This window comes from Mastigoproctus giganteus, chromosome 4 (genome assembly GCF_048544385.1).
Source record: "Mastigoproctus giganteus isolate SK-2022 chromosome 4, ASM4854438v1, whole genome shotgun sequence".
Classification (NCBI taxonomy): domain Eukaryota; kingdom Metazoa; phylum Arthropoda; class Arachnida; order Uropygi; family Thelyphonidae; genus Mastigoproctus; species Mastigoproctus giganteus.
The window spans coordinates 194952033-194975106 of NC_143578.1; the positions used below are offsets into that span (position 1 = coordinate 194952033).

At 37.7% G+C, this 23074-nt stretch overlaps 1 protein-coding gene across 1 annotated transcript in view; it reads right to left on the minus strand.

The window, feature by feature from the left end:
- Positions 1-23074, minus strand: part of LOC150087297 (uncharacterized) — a 184869-nt gene that overhangs the window by 113332 nt on the left and 48463 nt on the right. Inside the window, exon 2 of the mRNA XM_090372440.1 lies at positions 6666-8141. Coding sequence (XP_090228566.1) covers positions 6666-8127 — 1462 coding nt within the window. The 5' untranslated portion in view covers positions 8128-8141. The remainder of the gene's footprint in view (positions 1-6665; positions 8142-23074) is intronic.

Sequence of the window (23074 nt, forward strand, 5' to 3'; positions counted from 1 at the left end):
TGCAAAAGTTCGATAGATCATCGATAGGACACCATGGGCCTTCCTTGCAACCTGTTTACAATGCTCAGAGAATTTCATGTCTGACCGTATCGTAACACCCAAGTCCCTTTCCTCCAGTACTGGGTTTAGTTGAACTCCACCAAGTGAATAAGTTTTTTTGGGATTACTGTTTCCAGGATTAAAGCACAGCTGCCATTTTTCTGACCATTCCTGAAGTCTATCTAGGTCTCTCTGAAGAAGCTCAGCTTGACAGTGATCATTAACTACTCTACCAATTTTAACATCATCTGCAAATTTAGACATCACGCCCTCTATCCCTTCGTCGATGTCGTTTATGAAAATTAAAAACAACAGTGGTCCTAATACTGATCCTTGGGGAAACCCACTTCTTACATCAACCCAATCTGAAGAATAGCCATTTATCACAACCCTCTGCCTCCTGCCCTGAAGCCATCCTTCTATCCATCTAAGGATTTTCCCAGTGATTCCAACCTGTTCCAGCTTATAAAGCAACCGCTCATGTGGGACTGAGTCAAAAGCTTTGCTGAAATCTAAATAAACAATGTCGAAATTATTCCCTAAATCCAGCTCGTGAGTGACCCTTTCGAAATAGCGAACCAGATTTGTTAAACATGATTTTCCCTTTACAAAACCATGCTGAATATCCTTGAGAATTTCAATTCGATCCAAATGATCCTTAATTCCACCCTTGATCATTGCCTCCATGATTTTCCCTACTACTGAAGTCAGACTGACAGGTCGATAATTTCCAACTTCACTTTTAGAGCCACCCTTATGTATGGGAGATACATTTGCACTTTTCCAATCCAAGGAAATCTCCCCAGAGTCTAGTGATGCTCGCATAATTAGTCTCAATGGTTCAATACACTCGCTTGCCGCCTCTCTTAAGATTATAGGGTATATTCCATCAACTCCAGGAGCCTTACTGGTCTGTAAGCTCAAAAGTTTTTTTGTTAAATAATCTTGCGAAATTTCAATATCATTAATTACATATTTTTTAACTTCGCTCCCACAATTTCCCATTGCCACAAAAGGCTTTTCATTTGTAAATATCGATGCAAAATAACTGTTGAGTTCATCTGCAACGGCATCTGGTGTATTTATTACTATCCCCTTTCCCTTACGTAAAGGTCCGATCTGGTTTGTCCTGCTCTTCTTGGCATTTATATATGTGAAGAATTCTTTATCCCCCCTCTTTGCTCTGTTTGCTAGTGATTTCTCATTAACTGCCTTTGCCTGTCGAACCTTTTCTGTGGCTCTATTACACATCACCTTGTAGCTGTTATAGGCTTCAGTACTTTTTATTGCTCTGTAACCTTTCCATGCCACCTTTTTCTGCTCAAGTAATGCGGCAACTTCACTATTCATCCAACTTGGAACCCTTCTCGTGGAGTATTTTTTTAATGGTATATACGCATTCAAGGCATCTGTGATTAATGTTTTAAAAGCGTACCACAGTTCAATTGTATTCATTCTCTGCGCGATATCTACCCAGTTAATAGAGGCCATGTAGTATCATAAGGCATCGTAATTTCCTTTTCTGAAATTAAAACCCATTCCTTTGCCTTTTACTTCTGCTACCTCTCTCGTCATCATCCACTGTAGAACTCCGTGATCACTTCCTGCTACTGGTTCCTCTACTGTCAGCCCTGTTATGTCATCTGATTCATGTGTGATGATGAGGTCTAGGATATTCTTTTCTCTAGTACTTTCCCTGACATGTTGATACAAATAACAGTCATCTAGTTGATTTAAAAATTTTGTTCCCCATGTCGAGTTTCCTTCCCATTTACTCCAATCAATTAGAGGCAAATTGAAATCACCCATAATAAGGCATTGACGCTTAGTTGCCCATTTCATTTGCATGTAGAGGCTTTTGTCATAATCTTCACAATCACCTGGTCTGTAGATTACTCCTACTCGCATAATACCTTTGTTTCCAACTATCTCACACCATACAGACTCTATGCTAGCATGTGAAATGTCTGAATCCGGGAAAGCTATCGTTGCACTCAGGCTGCTTCTGATAAGAAGCATTACCCCACCACCCCTTCTATCTAACCTATCCTTCCTAAATACATTATACAAGCCGTACTGAAACTCATCATCCCCAATTTCCGGGTGGCACCATGTCTCTGTAAGCCCTATTATGTCCGCGTTACTTGTTTTAACCAGCAGTTCGAATTCGCTCATTTTATTGACGACAATTCTAACGTTACTGTATAAACAATTAAGATTTACTGTTCTTGTATATTTAACAACCCTAACACAACCCTTGAAGTTTTTTAGGCTCTCTTCCCTGATATTAGCTACCCGCTCACGTGAAACGTCTTTGCCCCCAGAACATCTAGATAATACCTCCAGTTGGGGTAACAGATAAGAACTCTTATGGCATGCGCAAGAGTTACATTGACCAATATTATCAGATAAACGCATGTCAGTATTACCCACATCCCCCCTAACTAGCAGTTTCCCTGAACCTTTAAGGTATCCTCAATAATACTGGCAAAAACTTTTGCACCACCTTTGTTTAAGTGTATCCCGTCTCTACAAAACAAATTCCTTCTACCTACAAGTGTGGGCCATGCTGATAGAAATTTACCCCCTAAAGCCTTGCAGATTCCTTCAAGTCTTGAGTTAATCCACAAGGCTCTTAACATATAATCTCTCCTATCGTGTCTGGGCAGAATTGCAGACACATAGACATTATGGCCTAGCTGGCGATATTTCCTCAGCATGGTCCTGTATTTTTCCAACAAATCGTCAGATCGTATACGTTTAATATCATTTGTCCCCACATGAATAATAATATTTTCTTTACCCCCTTTAAAATCTGACAATCTGTTGGTGACATCATCAATAGTTGCTCCCGGCAGACATACCCTGGTTCTGCTCCACCTATCTTTATTACAAAAAATATTCCCCGTTTCCCTGACAATGGAGTCTCCTAATAAAACAATGTCCTTTTTAACCAGAGTAGTTTGCACTTGGTTTTTCTGTTTTGAGGCTCGAATCGGGTGTGCATCACTTGGTAGATTGCTGGAGTTTTGAGTCCCTGACGAGCTCCCAGATGCATTATTTTCGAGGGCAAGCACTCGTTTTTTCACGGACTCAAATTGTTCCATCAGTGCACCAAATTGTAATTTAAGATCGGTGCACTCCTTACATCGATCACAAAGAAAAGAATCCCCAGGTGAGGTAGGATTAGTCACCAGGTCGACCTTGGAAAACATTCCACAGGTTCCACAACGGATTAAATCATGACTCACCCGTAAATCGCCATCTGCTATTTCCGTGTGAGTCACGATACCCTGTGACGTGTTTAAGGCAGATCTCGTAACTACCATTATAAAATTAAATAAATATCAATGAAAGTAACTTTAAAAAATTATATCCATAATATTATTAAAATCAAACAGTTACAGGAAAACCTATAACAAAATAATCCAACAATATCTAAATAAATCAAATATTTAAAAGCACTATCCAAAAGTAAACCACTTAACTGAGGAGCCCTGTCTAAGTGCGTCCGCTCACCTCGAATGCCAATGTGTATAGCCCGTGTAACGTGTATTTCTTTGTATAGCTGTTTCGTTATACTCATCACAGTTATTAGGCCTATACCACACCCTTATTCTCATTTTCCCAGTGCTTGTCATACCAAACTGACTCAACATTGTACTGGTCACTCATTTCAACTGGATGCACTGCCTTAGATTTAATATGCTTCTTAACTGACCCTCCCTCTCATGTTTGTCTGTTCTGTGCACACTGTATTCCTCACATTCAATCCTGTATCCTTTATGTGTGAGTGACATCATGTCCCCGATATCCCTACAATGTGTGCATTTGATGAATAAATCAGCACTTAAAATTCATTATTTACTATGTTCCTAGCAAGTATATGTGAACCTTTAGCTAAGGTAAAGAAAGCCAACACAAGAACCACGGCAAACTTCGGGAAACTTGCCCAACAAACTGGTTTGTTGCTACTGCAATTTCTCCCTGCATTCTCAGTAAACAGACGGTGCATGTTATCAGTAGCGGCAGTAGAAGCCAAGAACGATATATTGATTGATATGTAGACATGACAGACAATGTAATGATTAGTTTTTTCTCATTATTAAAAACAGATTATTGGAGTTCACGAGTGCTTTCGTTATTAAAAAAAGAACATATTACTGATTTCTTTGTACGTTTTTAAGGTTAGGTTTCCTAACCTATCCTTTAAGGATAGGTTAGGAAAAAAGGAAAAGGTTTCTTTATTTTTCGTTATATTTCATAACCTGACCTTAAATGTTAGGTTAGGAAATAACAGGAAAACGTTTCCTTACCTAACTTTAAAGGTTATGTTATGAAATAATAGGAAAAGGTTTCCTTATATTTGATAACCTAACCTTAAAGGTTAGGTTAGCAAATAACAGGAAAAGAAAGATTTTTTTATATATATATGTATCATAACATCAATGAATCACTTAACGCTGTAATTTTATCATCTGTCACACCTACATGTCAATCAATATATTGTTCAACTTCCTACTGCCGATACCGATAACATACACCGCCTGTTTACCGAGGATGCAGGGAGACACTGCAGTACAAATACAGAACAAGTGCATTTTATAATTTATCATTTCTATTGCCTGCATGATGCCTTACAAAGACAGACATCATTAGTATTAGCATTAGTAGAGGCATATGATGCAAGAAAGCAAGCTTATACAGCATCAGTATAAAAAAAAAAAAAAAAAATTCCTTCCCATTTCACTGATCCATTTGTTCCAAATGTTTGTCTAGGTCTGCCTTCAATTTATTTAAGCTATCAACTTTAACAACAGATGGAAGTTTGTTCCAACGATCAACTACCTGCTGGATAAAGGCAAATTTCCGTACATCTTTTCTACAACTGTCTTTCCTCTGTGTGAATCTATGCCCCCTCGAATTTGTAATCAGAGCAAGAGGAAGAATTCCATCAGCATTGAGCCTGCTCAATCCATTCAAGGCCTTATACACCTCAATCAGATCGCCTCGCAGGTGCCTAGTCTCCAGAAGCTGCAATTTACAGAACTTAAGCCTTTCTTCATAAGAGCACCCCTTTGTTCCCCTCACCAGTCTTGTTGACCTTCTCTGTACTCATTCTAGCAACTCTACATCCTTCCTAAAATGAGGCTTCGGGACCTGTACACAGTACTCAAGGAGTGGCCTGACCATTGCCTTATATAAGGGGATAATCACCTCCTTATGCTTGCTCGCAAAATTCCTGTATATCATTGACAAGACCCCCATGACCTACTCTGGCAGCCTGTCTGCACTGCTCAGAAAACTTCATATCTGACTGCACAATTAGCCCAGGTCTCTTTCATTCTCTACTACCCTTAATGTAACACCACCCAGTTGGTACATTTCTCTGGTTTTACCGCTACCCATATGCAGTACTTTGTGGCAACTGAAGTTTAACATTTGTTAATGTTAAACTTCAGTTGCTACTTCTCAGCCCATCTGCCCAACTTTTCCAGATCCTGTTGCAGAGGCATACTGCCATTACTGTTATTAACCCTGCCAACCTTTGTGTCATCTGCAAACTTTAACAACATTAAGCTTGATACACCTTCATCAATATCATTGATAAATATACAAAACAACAATGGGCCCAACACCAAACCCTGAGGGACACCACTAATAACATTAGTTCATGTAGAGCAGTATCCATTGATTACCACTCTGTCTTCTCCCACTCAACCTTCCCTCTATCCATAGCTGCAACTTGCCTTTAATTCCATGCTGTTCAAATTTGTACAGTAGTCTTCCATGGGCTTGGCACACCCAGGGTCCTGAGCTGGATATCATCATTCTTCTCTTTCTTGGTGATTCCTTTCTACTTTCTCTCTCTCTCTCAAGGTAACTCGGAAATTTTTTTTGGCCAGTGTGCAGCATAAGCCTCAGGCTTCCTTGCACTATAGGGCTAATAATAATAATGTGCAACAGTATTAAAAGCTTTCCTGAAATAGAAGTATATGAGGGGTGAAATGGGAGGGTTTTTTTTTTTGGCTGATGCTGTATAAGCTTGCTTTCTTGCATCGTATGCCTCTACCAATGCTAATGCTAAGACATCAAAATTATTAATACAAATTTAGTGAAATTAGAAAATTAAATTTCTGTAAAACAGTACACAACTTCCAGAACTTTTCTAGGAAAACAAAAAAAAAAAAAAAAAAAGTTGTAAGGTAGGTATATTATTCATTAGTGTTATAATACTTTTGGCATCAGTATATATTATCTATTAAACTAATGCATGCTATGGGGATCCTTTAAAAATTGCAGGAAACACAAATGGAACGAGGGAAATCAGTGAAGCCATAGATGTTAAATAGTACTGTTTTAAGCCACTATATCACTATTAAAGTTCACTTTCATTCCTTCACAGCTAATATTGAAGCATTCAATTTCTTTTGCACAACCAAACAGATACAGAATAGAGCATCTTTTAATGTGGGAATCTGTGCATGCATGTATGTAACAGGTGCAAAATATTCATTGCTAAAAGAATGAAAAACATAATCATGTATTATAATGACCATAGTGATTTTGATAATATAAGCATAAGTAACTAAAATAACACTTTTAATCAAATTAAAATGTGATACCTGAAGACTGTCTTTTACCACTCCAACATTTTCGGGACACTTTTACAGGTTCAAATGAGGAGATATTAGCACACGTAATGGCAAAAAGAAACTTCAGTAGCAATGTTTGATTACAATGAATAATTGAACTAAAAATTGATGAGAGAGTTAATTTTTCTTGTGATAAGGATTTCATCTGTCTTTTGTTGGCACTTCCTGATGGTGTAAAAAGATCACTGTTGGATGCACTGGAATAGTCAGAGGTGTCACAAAGAATTTGGTTCCCAGAAGTAATTTGTGAAAATTCATCTGAAATCCATTTCAAAGATGAATCCTTAACTTTCATACCATTCACACCTACAGACATTATAAATTTCACAACTTTGATTGATGCATTAAAAGCTTCATTGTGGGATAACACTTTTAGGATATCTAAACAAGAAATTGGCTTTATCTGGCAAAAAGAACAAGTTGTTAACTGACTGCCCTGCTCATCAAGTACCATATATTCCAAATCTTTTGTATTCTTCAAGTTGTGTACCATTTTATTATATTTTTCACATATCTGAAAGGTACTTTGCAACATTTCAGATGGAACTGAATAAGCACTTGAATAACATAGTATTCTTATATTAGCATCTAATACACGATACATCCAAAAGAAAGATTCCAGCTTTAGTTGTGTTAAGAGAGCACAAGTTTCTGCTAACAAGAAACGAAGATCAGATTCCAATTCTACATGATAAATGCTAACTATACGATTTAAATTTCTCAACAATGAAGGCCACAACTCGGCATTAACTGATAAATCATCAAGGAATGCATTTTGTATTTCAATTAGTTCTATATTTTGTTTAGATCCATCAGTGTTGATGCCTTGTAAAACATCTAAGACTTTATATTCGTTTTCGGCAAATTTTTTCACTCTATTAACAAAGATCTTTGCACACCTTACATAGCTGATACATTCCTTTTTTAAAGCCAAAATACATCTCTGTTTCAAATGATGCTTTAATTTGTCATGATAATATACAATTGTTTGTAAATCTTTGCTTGCAACTGAAGTTAGATGTGGAGAGTCACTAATTTCTTGATATTCAATTGTTTCATCATATGTTTCAGTTTCTGTCTGTCTTATTAATTTAGATAATGTTTCCATAAGTTCTGAACCTTGAAGAAGCACTTTCTGATCTTCAAACATAGGGGGAAGATTGATTGAGTCAGCTGAGGGTTTAGAGTTATAATCTTCTTGAGGGGTGTACAAACTGGTATGCATTGCCTTCTGAGTGTGATAAGAAACATGATCTATGCTTTTTCTTCTTAGAGGTGATGATGTGGATGTTGGAAATATATTAAATGATGACTGTTTATGATAAGATCTTAAAGATGACTGATGAGATTTTAGAAGTTTCTTGCACTTCAGCTTTTCTGTTTGTTGATCTTCTGAAGATGACTCACGCTGAACAGTAGAAAATTTTGGCATCCCCTACATCAACTCTGAAAGGACAATGAGGAAGTAATTTAAGCATTATTGTGTTTAATAAATTTAAAGCAGTTTCAAGGTAGGTATATTATCTTATGAATAAATAACAAGTAGTCTATAATTAAAGTTTCTATTTAATATCTAAGGATATTAAATGGCATGGATCTGTAACCAGGATTTGTAAGCATGGGGGCCATGTGTTTTACTGCACCTTTATCTTGCTTAATTGTAGTTCTATAATTAATGCTTGAAACAGTAAAAGGTAATGAAGAAAGCTGCTCTTCATTCTGTTTAATTAAAAATTATTTTAAAACCTATGAAAACCACGTTTATTTAATCCTTTTTAGCATTCTATCAAGCTGCACTTTTCTTTTTTGTTGTTGTTTTTTTTTTTTTTTATCATTTGTGGTGTCACAGTTGATTTTATGGAGTGGACCTGACAATGGTTGTTACCTATTTTTAGAGGAACAAAAATATTTTATAAAGCAGAAAATTTATTTCACACAGTGAAATAAATAAAGTGGAAGGAATAATATTATGAGAAATAAACAATATGAATGAAGAGCCAGAAAGGGGAAAAGGTTGATGACATTGCAAAGCAGATATCATCTTTTAAGGACACAAAAGGTGATATTGTTGTCACATTGGCACTAATGATATTAAGAGAAGGAGACCGGCAGAATTACTTAACAAGTACAGGTCAATATTGAAAAAAAAGCCTTGAGTTAGAGTTGAATTTGAAAGTGTCAGCAATTTTGCCCAGTCACGATAGGAGGGAGTATATGATGAGAGCCTTGTTGATCAATTCAGCCTTGAACAGATTGTGCAAGGCTCAATGAGTAGAATTTTTCTCAGCCTGGTCTGTGCTTGTTAACAGGAGAGACTGCTTCTACAGGGATGAGATACACTTAAATCGAAAGAGTTTGCAAGAATATCTGCTGATGCTATCAAAGCAGTGTTAGTTGCATTGGAAAACTACTAGCTTAGGGGGATTCACAGATTAATAGATTAACAGTAGCCACTGGCAGAGGTGAAAGTGATTCTTGCACTGCTTCTATTGATATGAACAGAAGCCTGGAAAACAAGGTGCGAGAGATTTCACAGACTGCTGGGGATCATTGCGGAACAAGTAAATACATGAGCTGTGTTAAGGTAGCTAAGAATAGGAACAGATGCATATACAGGGTGTCTCAAAAATATTGGTACAAACGTTTAGGAGAGGTAGGTAACATCTAAAGGAATGTGAATCACAGGAACCCATAACTGGAAACATCACAGGAAAGTAGATCTTCAAAGTAGCAGAGGCACAAGAAGCAGAAATAACACAAGACAGTAATTAGTGGCAAACATTTATTTGACATAATATTAACAATGGAGTACGGGATGGATGCCTTTCATGATGTTATAACAGATGCTCGAAGGTTACACCATGAGACACGATGCATGCGTGACACCGGTGCAGCTGGGTTGGCGAACATGGTCGAACACACCTGGAGTTTCTTTGACAGTAGCAGCGCAGACAAGTCTCGCCACAAGATCCATTTCCGTCTCCACAGGCGATTCATACAGACAGATTTGAGGGGCCCCCACAGAAAGAAATCAAGGCTTGATAAATCAGGTGAGCGTGGGGGCCAGGCAATGGGTCCACCACAGCCAATCCATCGACGCCCAAAATACCTGTCCAAATGGTCACGAGGCGCCTCTGTAGCCTCGTGACCATTTGGTGGGAAGGAGCAGCAGTGCATAGCACATGCTTCTTGATTAGACTGAGGTTCGAGCCCATCACCACCAAATACGGAGGATGTGGAAAGGTCAGGGAATGACCACCGCATATCCCGGAGCAATATGGCCTTAGTTGCTAATGCTCCTAAAAACCAAAACAACAAATGGTCACGAACACACCTTCCATAATGGGCAGGCGCCCCGTCATGTTGAAACCAAATGTTGCGTCTCACATTTGCTGGAACATCATCACGAAGAAAGGCTTAAGTTTTGCAAATTACAGTGTCTGGAGACTAGGCACCAGCGAGGTGATCTGATAGAGGTGTATAAAGCCTTGAATGGTTTGAGCATGCTCAATGCTGATGGGATTCTTCCTCTTGCTCAGAATAATCACCTGAGAGGGCATAAATTCAAATTGAGGAAAGACGGATGTAGGATAGACGTGAGGAAATTTGCCTTTAGCCAGCAGGTGGTTAGTTGGTGGAACAGACTTCCATCCCTTGTCGTGGAAGTTGATAGCCTAAATAAGTTTAAGGCTCAGCTGGACAGGTATTTCGAACGAACTGAGGGGTGAAGTGGTTATTTTTTATTTATTTATTTATTTTTTTTTTTTGGCTGATGCTGCATAAGCTTGCTTTCTTGCATCAAATGCCTCTACTAATGCTATAGTAACCCTGGAAGAACTTGTTCAAGAAAGATCCGATATTTACCGGAGTTCATGCAGGATGGTAAGAGGTATGGGCCGACTGAGCAGTCACCGACCATACCTACCCACACATTTATTACGAAGCGATGTTGTGCTGCATGGGGGTGCACACTGCGTCGGCCCTCTGCTAATCCATACACTATGTGAATGTCTGCGGCAAATACTGCTTGAATGAGTAAACCAGAAATTTTCCCTCTCACGAACTGATGAACAGCGCCGTGTACCGACTTACGGTGGCGTTTCCGGTTATGGGTTCCTATGCGATTCACATTCCTTTAGATGTTACCTACCTCCCCTAAATGTTTGTACCAATATTTTTAAGACACCCTGTATACTTGTGTATACACCAATGCTAGGAGTATGGTAAATAAATCTGATGAATTTGAGGTGTTGGTCAAAACATAAAAATCGAATATTGTTGGGATATCAGAGATGTGGTGTCACACAGATATAAGGAATGCAGAAATGGAATCTGGGGGTATAATGTGTACAGGAAAGATAGACAGGATAGAAAGGGAGGAGGGATTATGCTATTAGTTAAGAAACACATAAAATTCAAGGAAGTACAGCCGGTCGACATGGGCAGTGTCGAATCAGTTTGGTGTGACATAAGCACTGGGAAAGAAAAATTGAGAGTAGGAGTGTGTTATAGGCCTAATGACTGATGACTATAATAAACAACTGCACAGAGAAATAGAGTGGGCTAGTAAATTAGACTGTCTTATAATCGGCGATTTTAATTTCACAGATATTGACTAGAATGTGTGGGTTGGTAACTCACACACTAGTAAGGCTTTTGTGGAATTATTGGATGATTGTTTTCTACATCAGCACGTTCGGGAGGCAACTAGAGGGAGTAATACTCTTGATCTGATTATCAGTAGTTATTCTTCATGCATTAAGAATCTGCAGATAAAGGAACCACTAGGTGGCAGTGATCAGTGTGCTGAAGTGGGATTTACTCAAAGAGGTAACTACCATCAGAGGTAAAGGGAAAGGTTTTTGCTTTCGTAAAGGTGACTACGGTGGTCTGAGACAGTTTATAAATTCTATATGGTGGGTCCAACTGATGATTTTACCTACAGTAAATTCAAAATGGGAAGAATTCAAAGAATTAATCTTGGAAGCTACTAGGCTTTACATACCAACTAAGAAATATTGTTCAAGGTTTAGGCCTAAATGAATGTCAGATGAACTAATGAGACATATGGCAGAGAAGAAAAATGCATGGGATACATATAAATTAACAGGTGACACGGAAGCCTATGATAGATATAAGCTGGTCTGTAAACAAGTCACAAAGGAGGTTAGGCAGACAAAGGCAGATTATGAGAAATCTTTGGCAAAGGATGCAAAGAAAAACAGCAAAGAATTCTTTACTTATGTAAACTCTAGAAAGAAGGGAATGAATCAGATTGGTCTACTTGATATCGACGATTCAACTGTTAATGATCCTGCTCAGGTAGCTAACAAACTAAATGAGTATTTTGCATCTACATTCACACATGAGGAGTTATCCATGGAGGAGAATGTCAGAGGTGTATTAAACTCTGGCAGTGAGCTAGATGATTTTGTAATAACTGAGAGCAAAGTGGAGAAGAAATTGTTAAAGATAAACGTAAGAAAGGCACCTGGGGTGGATGGGATCTATCCAGTTATATTAAAGGAGGCAGCAAAGGAAGTAAGCAAACCCTCAGCCATAATTATGAGAGCTTCCTTGGACTCAAGGGAGGTACCCATGGACTGGAGATGTGCAAATGTGATCCTAATTCACAAAGGAGGATCAAAGGGCGGCACAAGTAATTACAGACCTGTTAGTTTAACTTGTTCCAGGGAAATTAATGGAGGCACTTGTTAAAGAAGCACTGCAGGATCATCAAGACTTCAGTTATAGCTCGGACACAGCATGGGTTTGTTAAAGGGAAGTCTTGTCTGACCAATTTCATTGGATACTATGATGTGGTCACAAAGGAACTGGATGCAAATAATAATTTTGATATCATATATTTGGATCTTAGAAAGGCTTTTGATACTGTTGCACATGGAAGACTGCTGCACAAATTGGAGCAGTGTGGCACTGGAGGAAAATGTTGCTATGAATAAGGGTATGGTTGAGTGGGAGAAAACAGAGAGTGGTAATCAATGGACACTGCTCTTCATGGATTAATGTTTTTAGTGGAGCCCCCCAGGGTTCAGTGTTGGGTCCATTGTTGCTTTCTATATTTATTAATGATATTGATGATGGTATATATCAGGCTTAATGTTTAAGTTTGCAGACAATACATAGGTTGGCAGGTATGCTACTGAAACAGGATCTAGAAAAGTTGAGCAGATGGGCTGAGAGGTGGCAACTAAAGTTTAACATTGACAAATGTAAAGTACTGCACATGGGAAGCAGTAACCCCAGAGTAACGTATCAATTGTGTGGTACTACACTGACAGTGGTAGAGAACGAAAAGGACCTGGAGGTAATTGTGCAGTCAGATATGAAGTTTTTTGAGTTCAATCAGTCTTGTCAATGATATACAGGAATTTTTACAGCAAGGATAAGGTGGTGATTAACCCCTTGTATAAGGTAATGGTCAGGCCATACCTTGGGTACTGTATACAGGTCTTGAGACCTCATTTTAAGGATTTGAGCTGCTGGAATGAGTACAGAGAAAGGCAACAAGATTAGCAAATGGAACAAAGGGTTGCTCTTATGAAGAAAGGCTCATGTTTTGCAAGTGACAGTGTCTGGACTCCTGCGAAGTGATCTGATTGAGGTGTAAAAGGCCTTGAATGGTTTGAGCATGCTCAATGCTGATGGAATTCTTCCTTTTGCTCAGAATAATCGCCTGAGAGGGTATAAATTCAAATTTGAGGAAAGACAGTTGTAGGATAGATGTGCAGAAGTTGATGGCTTAAATAGATTCAAGGCAGAACTAGACAAACATTTGTAGAGAGTGGATGGGTGAAATGAGAAGGTTTTTTTTTTTTGGCTGATGCTATATAAGCTTGCTTTCTTGCATCATATGTCTTTATTAATGCCAATGCTAAATGAAAGAAGCAAATGCAAAAATGTTGCCTATAAGAAACTTTCTGTTTATACTCAAGAATGACCATATACAACTACAATAATTTAATTAATAAGTGCAAAACAGCACTTATTAATAAAATCTGAAAGTCAAAAACAAGAATCCATGTATATTTGCAAATTAAGCAGTTAGCTGATTGTTAACGAGAGATGGAAAATTGGATTTCCTAAACAAAGGCATGTTCAAATTAACTGAATAAAATTGTGATTGATGTCAATGTTTTGGATTTGCTTTGGGATTCCATTTCAACAAAATGTTGCTACATTGAAGAGGTTTCTGGACTCTTCTGAGAAGTTGTAAAGTGAGGTCAATACCTATCACAATCTATCTCAGAAGAGTCCAGACATCTTTACAGTATAGCAACTTGTCTTAAGAAGTTACTATACTGTAGAGATGTCTTGGCATCACTTGCAGTTTTATTTAGTAACCAAATGCCTTTATGTGGAAAATCCTATTTTCCCTCTGTGGGTAATAAATCATTAATGTCTTTTATTAATACTGATGTTTTAACTGATGTTTCAAACTCAGACCTCTCCAGACAAGTGATAAGTGGACAAACAACTATAGTGTAATGGAAGATGACCCATATAGTTTTTGTATGGGTCATCTCCCCCCCCCCATGATCAAAATAACATGGATTTTTTTATTTTTACTACTACACAATGATTAAAGCTTAAATTCTTTGAAACACTGCTTTCTGAGAAAATCTCCTTGAGAAAATCCTGGACCTGCCACTGTTATTGGATTGTCTGCATACACTAGGCACTATCTGTAAATGTCTCTTTTTTTTTTTTTTTTTTTTTGACATGCCAGTATTGTTCAAAAATTCTTTCAAAAGTAAAAAATGTTTTAATGTTAAATATTTAAACTAATTAGAATTGTATGCCATCTTGTTAAATCTGTACCTTGGAACACTTTTCTATCTTGTCCCTTAGATATTACATAACTATTCGCTACATAGCAAAACTTTCTGCATCACACTTTCCTCCCTATCAAACTATTCTTAAGGCATGATGGTCCCCACAGTTATCTATGGCTTTTAATTAAAACAAGTGCTTTTGGGCATATGAAAGTTCCTATCCTGACCATGACTACTAAATGTTTTCATCTCAGAAAGACTTTAATAAACTTAAGAAAGATGTAATTTAAAAGTATATAAATACAAAAATGGAAAATAATTAAAGAATGTATTCTAAGATTAGTTTCCTCTTATATCATGGTTTACCTTACATAAATGGATTGAGTGCCTTGCAAGGTTTAACCACAATGTTGATGTGCCTATTAATCTCAATGATAATCCAATTTCAATTAGTAATATGAATTCTGTATATTTCTCTAAATATTTGGAGAAAAAAGGCAATTAATTTCCTTCTTCTGGAAGTTGCTGCCGGATTAGTTAATGTTACTTTTCATCATAAAAATATCTAGTGCTGATATACATCATCTTGTGATTCAATTTTTCAACTTCGTCCATTCAGCTGGAAATAGATTACTATCATCTAATCTATTTCCAGCTGAATGGACGATGTCTAAATTGTTTCTACTTCCAAAATGTAAAAATCCACAAAATCTAAAAGACATCTGTCCTACATCTATATCCTCTTCCACTCTTGAACTACTTGAATGATGTATTCTTCTAATTTTTATTTAAACAGCCCTTTCCTATGCACTGTGAACACACATATCATAGCATTCCTATGAATGGTTGGTCTGCAGTCACAAATCAGTCACAAATTTACATTCTAATTATCTTTCTGATTCTCAATGCGCTAAACTGCAGAAAATAATTGATTTCATATACACCAACATCAAACTCTGCTTTCAACACCATTTGCATAACATCACTCTCCTTACCTTGTTGAAGGACTATTATTACATATTAGATCTTTTAATATTTCTTGAAAATCTTGTCAATGTAAAGAGTTACTTTGTTATCTCAGTGGCATTCCTCAAGGGGGAGGGGGAACATTATCTGATACTCTTTTTTTCAGCCTTATGCAATTGATTTTTCAGGCTAATATAGATGTCCTTTCCTATGCAGATGATGTTAAGAATATTGCTACTTCTGATTCTCGTCTTGCAAATGAACAATCCCAAATTTTAATTTTTGATACCTATAGAGTTATCCTATTTTAAATCGTTTAACATGTTCACTGCCAGAACTCAACCTTGTGTTCAAACGAACTGCAATTTTTGTGCCTTAATGCACATGTGCATCCATTCAATTGCAGTCGATAAATAAGTGCTGTAAAATGGAAATGCACATGAAATTAACTACTGAGTGATATCGGCAAACTGATTGAATCATGGGCTATTGCATTATGGCTGGGATTTTGCTTAGCATCAATCGCACTGTCTAGAGGGTTCTATAAAAGCTGTATATAGTCTGAGACATCAGGACTGAAATGGAACAGGGATGGACAGTATGGTGCAGCTGATGACAAGAGCTGCAGCATACATACTCATTGAATACTTAAGTAAAATTCTTAAACCCAACATTTTATATGCCTCCCACATCTGGTTTGGCATTGTGCAATCTAACTGCAAAAAGTTTTTTCCCTTGGATTTTGGTTTCTTTGCTGGACTTTATATCCAATTCTGAACCAGTAAGATCCAGAACATTTATGGTTGAATTCCTTAGTCACAGAATCAGCTCTGTATAATGTGTCATTTGATACTGAAAGAGAATTCTATTCAAGCAATGCAGATTTTGAATCTCATTCAAATGCATCTGTTGATGACATATTATACAGAATTGAAGAAGAATGAAATCCATTTACTAAAATACACTGCCTACTTGTTCCAGCACCCGAAAGAAACACCCCATGCCACAGATAAAGGATCCTCCCAAATAAAGCAGCAGCAAAGGTGTTAATGCTTCAATTAACCCTTATAAATCTCATCATCTCCAAATCATATACAACACTGTTCCTTTTTCAATTTTGGCCTCTAGATTCTCACACATTTCTCCTAATTCCTTATCACAAAGATTTAGGAGCATTTTATGACTAAATTTACCTTTGTTATCACACCAATTATTTGGCCAATAAATTCACAAAGCAATCTGTTATCTAAAACAAGAGCTGCAACATGTACACTCATTAAATACTTAAGCAAAGTGCTTAAACAAAACATTTTATATGCCACTCAACATCTGGTCTGGCACTGTGCAATCTAACTTCAAAAAGATTTTTTCTTTTTGATATTGGTTTCTATTGGGTTGAATTTGAAAGTGTCTGCAATTCTGCCCAGACACGATAGGAGGGAGTATATGATGAGAGCCTTGTCGATTAAAGATTGTGCAAGGCTCAAGGGGTAGAATTTTTTTCAGCCTGGTCTGTACTTGTTAACAGGAGAGACTGCTTCTACAAGTATGGGATACAGTTAAATAGAAAGGGTGCAAGAATATTTGCTGATGCTATCGAGGCAGTGTTAGGTGGGTCGCAAAACTGCTAGCTTGGGGGATACAAGGATTAATAGATTAACAGTAGCCACTGGCAGAGATGAAAGTGATTCTTGCACTGCTTCTATTGGAATGAGAAGCAGCCTGGAAAACAAGATGCAGGGTATTTCAGAGACTGCTGGGTGTCATTGCGGTACAAGTAAACACATGGGTTTTGTTAGGGTGGCTAAGAATAGGAACAGGTGCATGTATACTTGCGGGTACACCAATTCTAGGCATTTGATAGATAAATTTGATGAATTTGAGGTGCTCAAAACATCAAAGGCAGATATTGTTGGGATATCAGCGACGTGGTGTCACACAGATATAAGGAATGCAGAACTGGAATTTGGGGAGTACAATGTGTACAGAAAGGATAGACAGGATAGGAAGAGAGGAGGAGTTATGCTATTAGTTAAGAAACACATAAAATCCAAGGAAGTGAAGCCAGTCAACATCACTGGACAGGGCAGTGTCAAGTCAGTTTAGTGTGACATAAGCATTGGGAGATCAAAATGTGAGAGTAGGAGTGTGCTATAGGTTGCACACTCCTACTCTGATGAGTATAATAAGAAACTAGAGGAAAATATAGTAGGCATCAGAGAGTCTTATAATGGAGGATTTTAATTTCCCAGATATTGATTGGAATTTGTGAGTTGGTCACTCACACACTAGTAAGGCTTTTGTGGATTTATTGGATGATTGTTTTTTACATCAGCATGTTCAGGAGGCAACTAGAGGGAGTAATACTCTTGATCTGATTATCAGTAGTGATTCTTCATGCATTAAGAATCTGCAGAACCATTAGGTGGCAGTGATCACAGTGTGCTGAAGTGCGATTTATTCAAAGGGGTAACTACCATCAGGGGTAAAGAGAAGGGTTTTTGCTTTTGTAAAGGTGACTACAATGGTCTGAGACAGTATTTAAATTCTATACGGTGGGACCTACTAATGATGATGTTACCAACAGCAAATTCAAAATGGGAAGCATTCAGAGAATTTATCTTGGAAGCTACAAGGCTTTACATACCAACTAAGAAATATTGTTCAAGGTTTAGGCCTAAATGGATGTCGGATGAACTAATGAGGAGGGAGAAAAATGCATGGGATACATATAAATTAATGGGGGACATGGAAGCCTATGATAGATATAAGCTGGTCTGTAACCAAGTCACAAAGGAGATTAGGCAGGCAAAGGCAGATTATGAGAAATCCTTGGCAAAGGATGCAAACAAAAACAGAAAAGAGTTCTTTACCTATGTAAACTCTAAAAGGAAAGGGATGAATCAGATTGGTCCACTGGATATTGATGGTTCAACTGTTGATGATCCTGCTCAGGTGGCTAATAAACTAAACAAGTATTTTGCATCTACATTCACACATGAGGAGTTATTTAGGAAGGGGAATGCTATAGGTGAAGTAAACTCTGGCAGTGAGCTAGATGATTTTGTAATAACTGAGAGGAAATTGGAGGAGTAATTGTTGAAGATAAACATAGAAAAGGCACCTGGGGTGGATGGAATGTATCCATTTATATTAAAGGAGGCAGCAAAGGATGTAAACAAACCCTTAGCTATAATTATGAGAGCTTCTTTGGACTGAGGGGAGGTACCCATAGACTGGAGATGTGCAAATGTGACCCAAATTCACAAAGGAGGATCAAAGGCTGACACAAGTAATTATAGACCAGTAGTAGTGGAATGTGATGCAAGGAAGCAAGTGTATGAGCTTATGCAGCATCAACCAAAAAAAAAAAAAAAAAAAATCATACCATTCCCTCCAAATGACTGTCCAGTTCCTCCTTAAATTTATTCAACCTATCAACTTCCACAACGACAGATGGAAGTTTGTTCCAGCAATTAACCACCCACTGGCTAAAGGCAAATTTACGCACATCTATTCTACATATGTCTTTTCTTAATTTGAATTTATGCCCTCTTAAGTTCGTAATCTGAACAAGTGGAAGGATCCCATCAGAATTCAATGTGCCCATTCAACTCAACTTATACAACTCAATCAGATCACTGCGCAGGTGCCTAGTCTCCAGCCACTGCTATTTGCAGAACTTAAGCCTATCTTGGTAAGAGGATCCCTTCATTCCCTTCACCAATCTTGTTGCCCTTCTCTGTACACACTCAATCAAATCGACATCCTTCCTAAAATTAGGCCTCCAGACCTATACACAGTACTCAAGGCGTGGACTGACCATTGCTTTATACAGAGGGACGATCACCTCCTTTTCCCTGCTAGCAAAATTCCTATATATCATTGACAAAACCCCATGACCTGCCCTAGCAGCCTGTCTGCATTGCTCAGAAAACTTCATATCTGATTGCAAAATTACTCCCAAGCCTTTTTCATTTTCTGCCACCTTAAGTGTAGTACCACACAGTTGGTACTTTTCTCTCGGGTTACTTCTACCCATATGCAGTACTTTGCATTTGTCAAGGTAACTTCAGTTGCCACTTCTTAGCCCATCTGCCCAAATTATTTAGATCCTGTTTTGCAGTAGCACACTGCCATTACTGTCATTAACAACCCTGCCAACCTTTGTATCATCTGCAAACTTCGACATTAAGCCTGATATACCTTCATCAATATCATTGATAAATATACAAAACAACAGTGGAGTCCCACAGGGTTCTGTGGGACTCCACTAATAACAATAGTCCACGAAGAGCAGCACTCATTGATTACCACCCTCCCACTTCACCATCTAGTCTTCTCCCACTTAACCTTCCTTTTATCCATTGTAGCAACTTACCCTTAATACCATTCTGCTCCAATTCGTACAATAGTCTTCCATGCGCAACAATTTCAAAAGCTTTCCTGAAATCCAAATATATGATATCAAAATTATTTTTTGCATCCAGTTGTAACCACATCATAATAACCAATCAAATTTGTCAGACAAGACTTTCCCTTAACAAACCCATGCTGTGTCTGAATTATTGCTGCAGTCTTGTCTAGATGATCCTGCAATGCATCTTTAACCAGTGACTCCATTATTTTACCCGGAATAGAAGTTAAACTAACTGGTCTGTAATTACTCGTGTCACCCTTCGATCCCCCTTTGTGAATTTGGGATACATCTGCACATCTCCAGTCCGTGGGAACCTCCCCTGAGTCCAATGATGCTCTTATAATTATGGCTAAGGGTTTGCTTAGTTGCTTTACCGTCTCCTTTTTAATATAACTGGATAGATCCCATCCACTCCAGGTGCTTTTCTTATGTTTAACTTCAACAATTTCTCCTCCACTTTGCTCTCAGTCATTTCAAAATCATTAAGTACCCTGCTACAATTTGATAACCTTCTGCCATTTTCAAACCATAATAATTCCTCAAGTGTGAATGTTGATGCAAAATACTCATTCAGTTTGTTTGCTATCTGAGCAGGATCATCAATAGTCGAACCATCGATGTCAAGTGGACCAATCAGATTCATTCCCTTCCTTTTAGAGTTTATATAAGTAAAGAAATCCTTGCTGTTTTTCTTAGCATCTTTTGCCAAGGATTTCTCGTAATCTGCCTTCGCCTGCCTAACCTGCTTTGTGACCTGATTACAGACTAACTTATATCTGCCATAGGCTTCTGAGTCGCTTGATAATTTATATGCATCCATCTAGCATTTTTCTTCTCTGTTACGTGTCTCAGTAGTTCATTTGATAACCATTTAGGCCTAAACCTTGATCAATATTTCTTAATAGGTATGAAACTTTTAGTAGCATCCACGATTAATTCCTTGAATGCTTCCCACTTAGAATTTATTGTTGGTAACATCATCAGTTGATCCCACTGTACAGAATTTAAAAAACTGTCTGAGACCACTGTACTCACCTTTACGGAAGCAAAAACCCTTTCCTTTACCCCTGATGGTAATTAAATCTTTAAGTAAATCCCACATCAGTACGCTGTGATCACTGCCACCTAGTGGTTCCTTTATCTGCAAATTCTTAAAATACGAATAATCACTGCTGATAACCAGATCAAGAGTATTACTCTCTCTGGTTGCCCCTCGAACATGCTGCTGCAGAAAACAATCATCCAATAAATCAACAAAAATCTGACTAGTGTGTGAATGACCAACCCACAAGTTCCAGTCAATATATGGGAAGTTAAAATCCCCCATTATAAGACATTCTGATTTACAAGCTCACTCTATTTCTCTGTACAATTGTTCACTGTACTCATTCAATTCATTAGGCCTATAACACACTCCTACTCTTATTTTTGCTTTCGCAGTGCTTATGTCACACAAAACTGACTCAACAGTACACTGTTCATCTATATCAAACTGGGTGCACTTTTTTAATTAAGAAAAACATTTTATGTTTTTCTTAATTAACAGCGGGGGTGCAGTAGTAGCACACGCTCTTTGAGTAGACCGGGGTTCAAGCCCCTGACTGCTTAATATGGTTGATCTGCCAACCCGCACTGGACCAGCGTGGCAGATTATGGTCCATTTCCCTCAGCATGAATTGTTGAGGAGGCTTCCATCCTGCAGTGGGTTGATAATGGCTGCACTTTACTTTTTTTACTTTTTTGTACTCCCCAAATTCCAGTTCTGCATTCCTTATATCTGGGTGACACCATGTCTCTGCTATCCCAACAATATCCGCATTTGGTGTCTTGACAAACACTTCAAATTCATCAAATTTATTTACTATACTTCTAGCATTGGTATACAGTGAAACTTCCCTTTAACGGACAGCTATGGGGAACGAAAATTTGTCCGTTAGAGAGAAGTGTCAAGTGTCCGCTAACAAGAAGTCTGAGGGAGAGAAAAAAAAAAGGAAAGAAAGAAAGATCGTAAACGTTTAATGTAAAATTAAATTAAAATATATACAGATTTTGAACAATATTTTTGTAAATAATATATATACAATTGTGCTATGCATATTATGACTTTATCTTAAAAAAAAAACAAAATACAGACAGTAATCACTTATTTTCTTCTGCACCTTCTTCCGGCTGATAATTTTGTTTTCAACATTTGTTTGGAGTGAAGAAACCATCGAAAGTCCTTCAGTATCTTCTTCGGTGGTGAAAAACATTTTTAAACGATTGATTTGTATGAGCACTTCTTCTATTTTCATCGGTGGTTCGTCGTTAATATGTTCTTCAACAGAATGACCTCCTTCCATTTCTTCATCCTCATGAGGAACTTCTTGAAAAATATCGATGATAATGTCGTTGATATCTAGAGCACCATCTTCTGTAGTGAGGTTCGAGTCTATATCTTTGTAGCTGAAGTATCGTACATTATCAATAGATGTTGAAGTTCTTGTTCTTCTTGGTGCTCCACATTGCTGTTCACAACTTCAATTTTTGCGTTTGAGAAGCCAGACTTTACTAAACAGTTCACGACAGTTTGTTTTCTAATTGCATTTACTGAAGAGGAAATCCATTGAATCGCATCTAGGATGCTGAGTTTCTTTGCAAGGTCACTCGCACATGTTACATTGTTTGTGTTCGCAATGAGATGTCTTAAAACACGTTTTCTGTAGTGAAGTTTAAAATTTTTTATTAACCCTTGATCCAAGGACTGACACTCTACAGATGTGTTTGGTGGCAGAAAAACGATTTGAATGTTGGACGATTCAATGTGCGGGTGAGATGCAGCATTATCCATGAAAAGAATAATTTTTCTGTTTTGACGAATCATGTTTTGGTTAAAGTGACTTATCCATTCGCTCATGATATCTCATGTCATCCACGCTTTTTTATTAGACTTCCAGTCAACATTCAAAAGATTCAACTTTATGCCCTTGAAACAACGAGGATTTTGTGGTTTTCCTATAACAAGAGGTTGTTCAAAGTCTCCCAGCATATTTGTACGCAATAGTACAGTCAAGCGTTCCTTATAAATTTTTCCGCCCTGGCACTTTTCGTTTTTTAGACTCATTGTTTTTTCAGGAAAAGCATTAAAAAACAACCCTGTTTCGTCACAGTTGTAAATATCCTTAGCTTCAAAATCACGACATAAATCTTCCAATTTG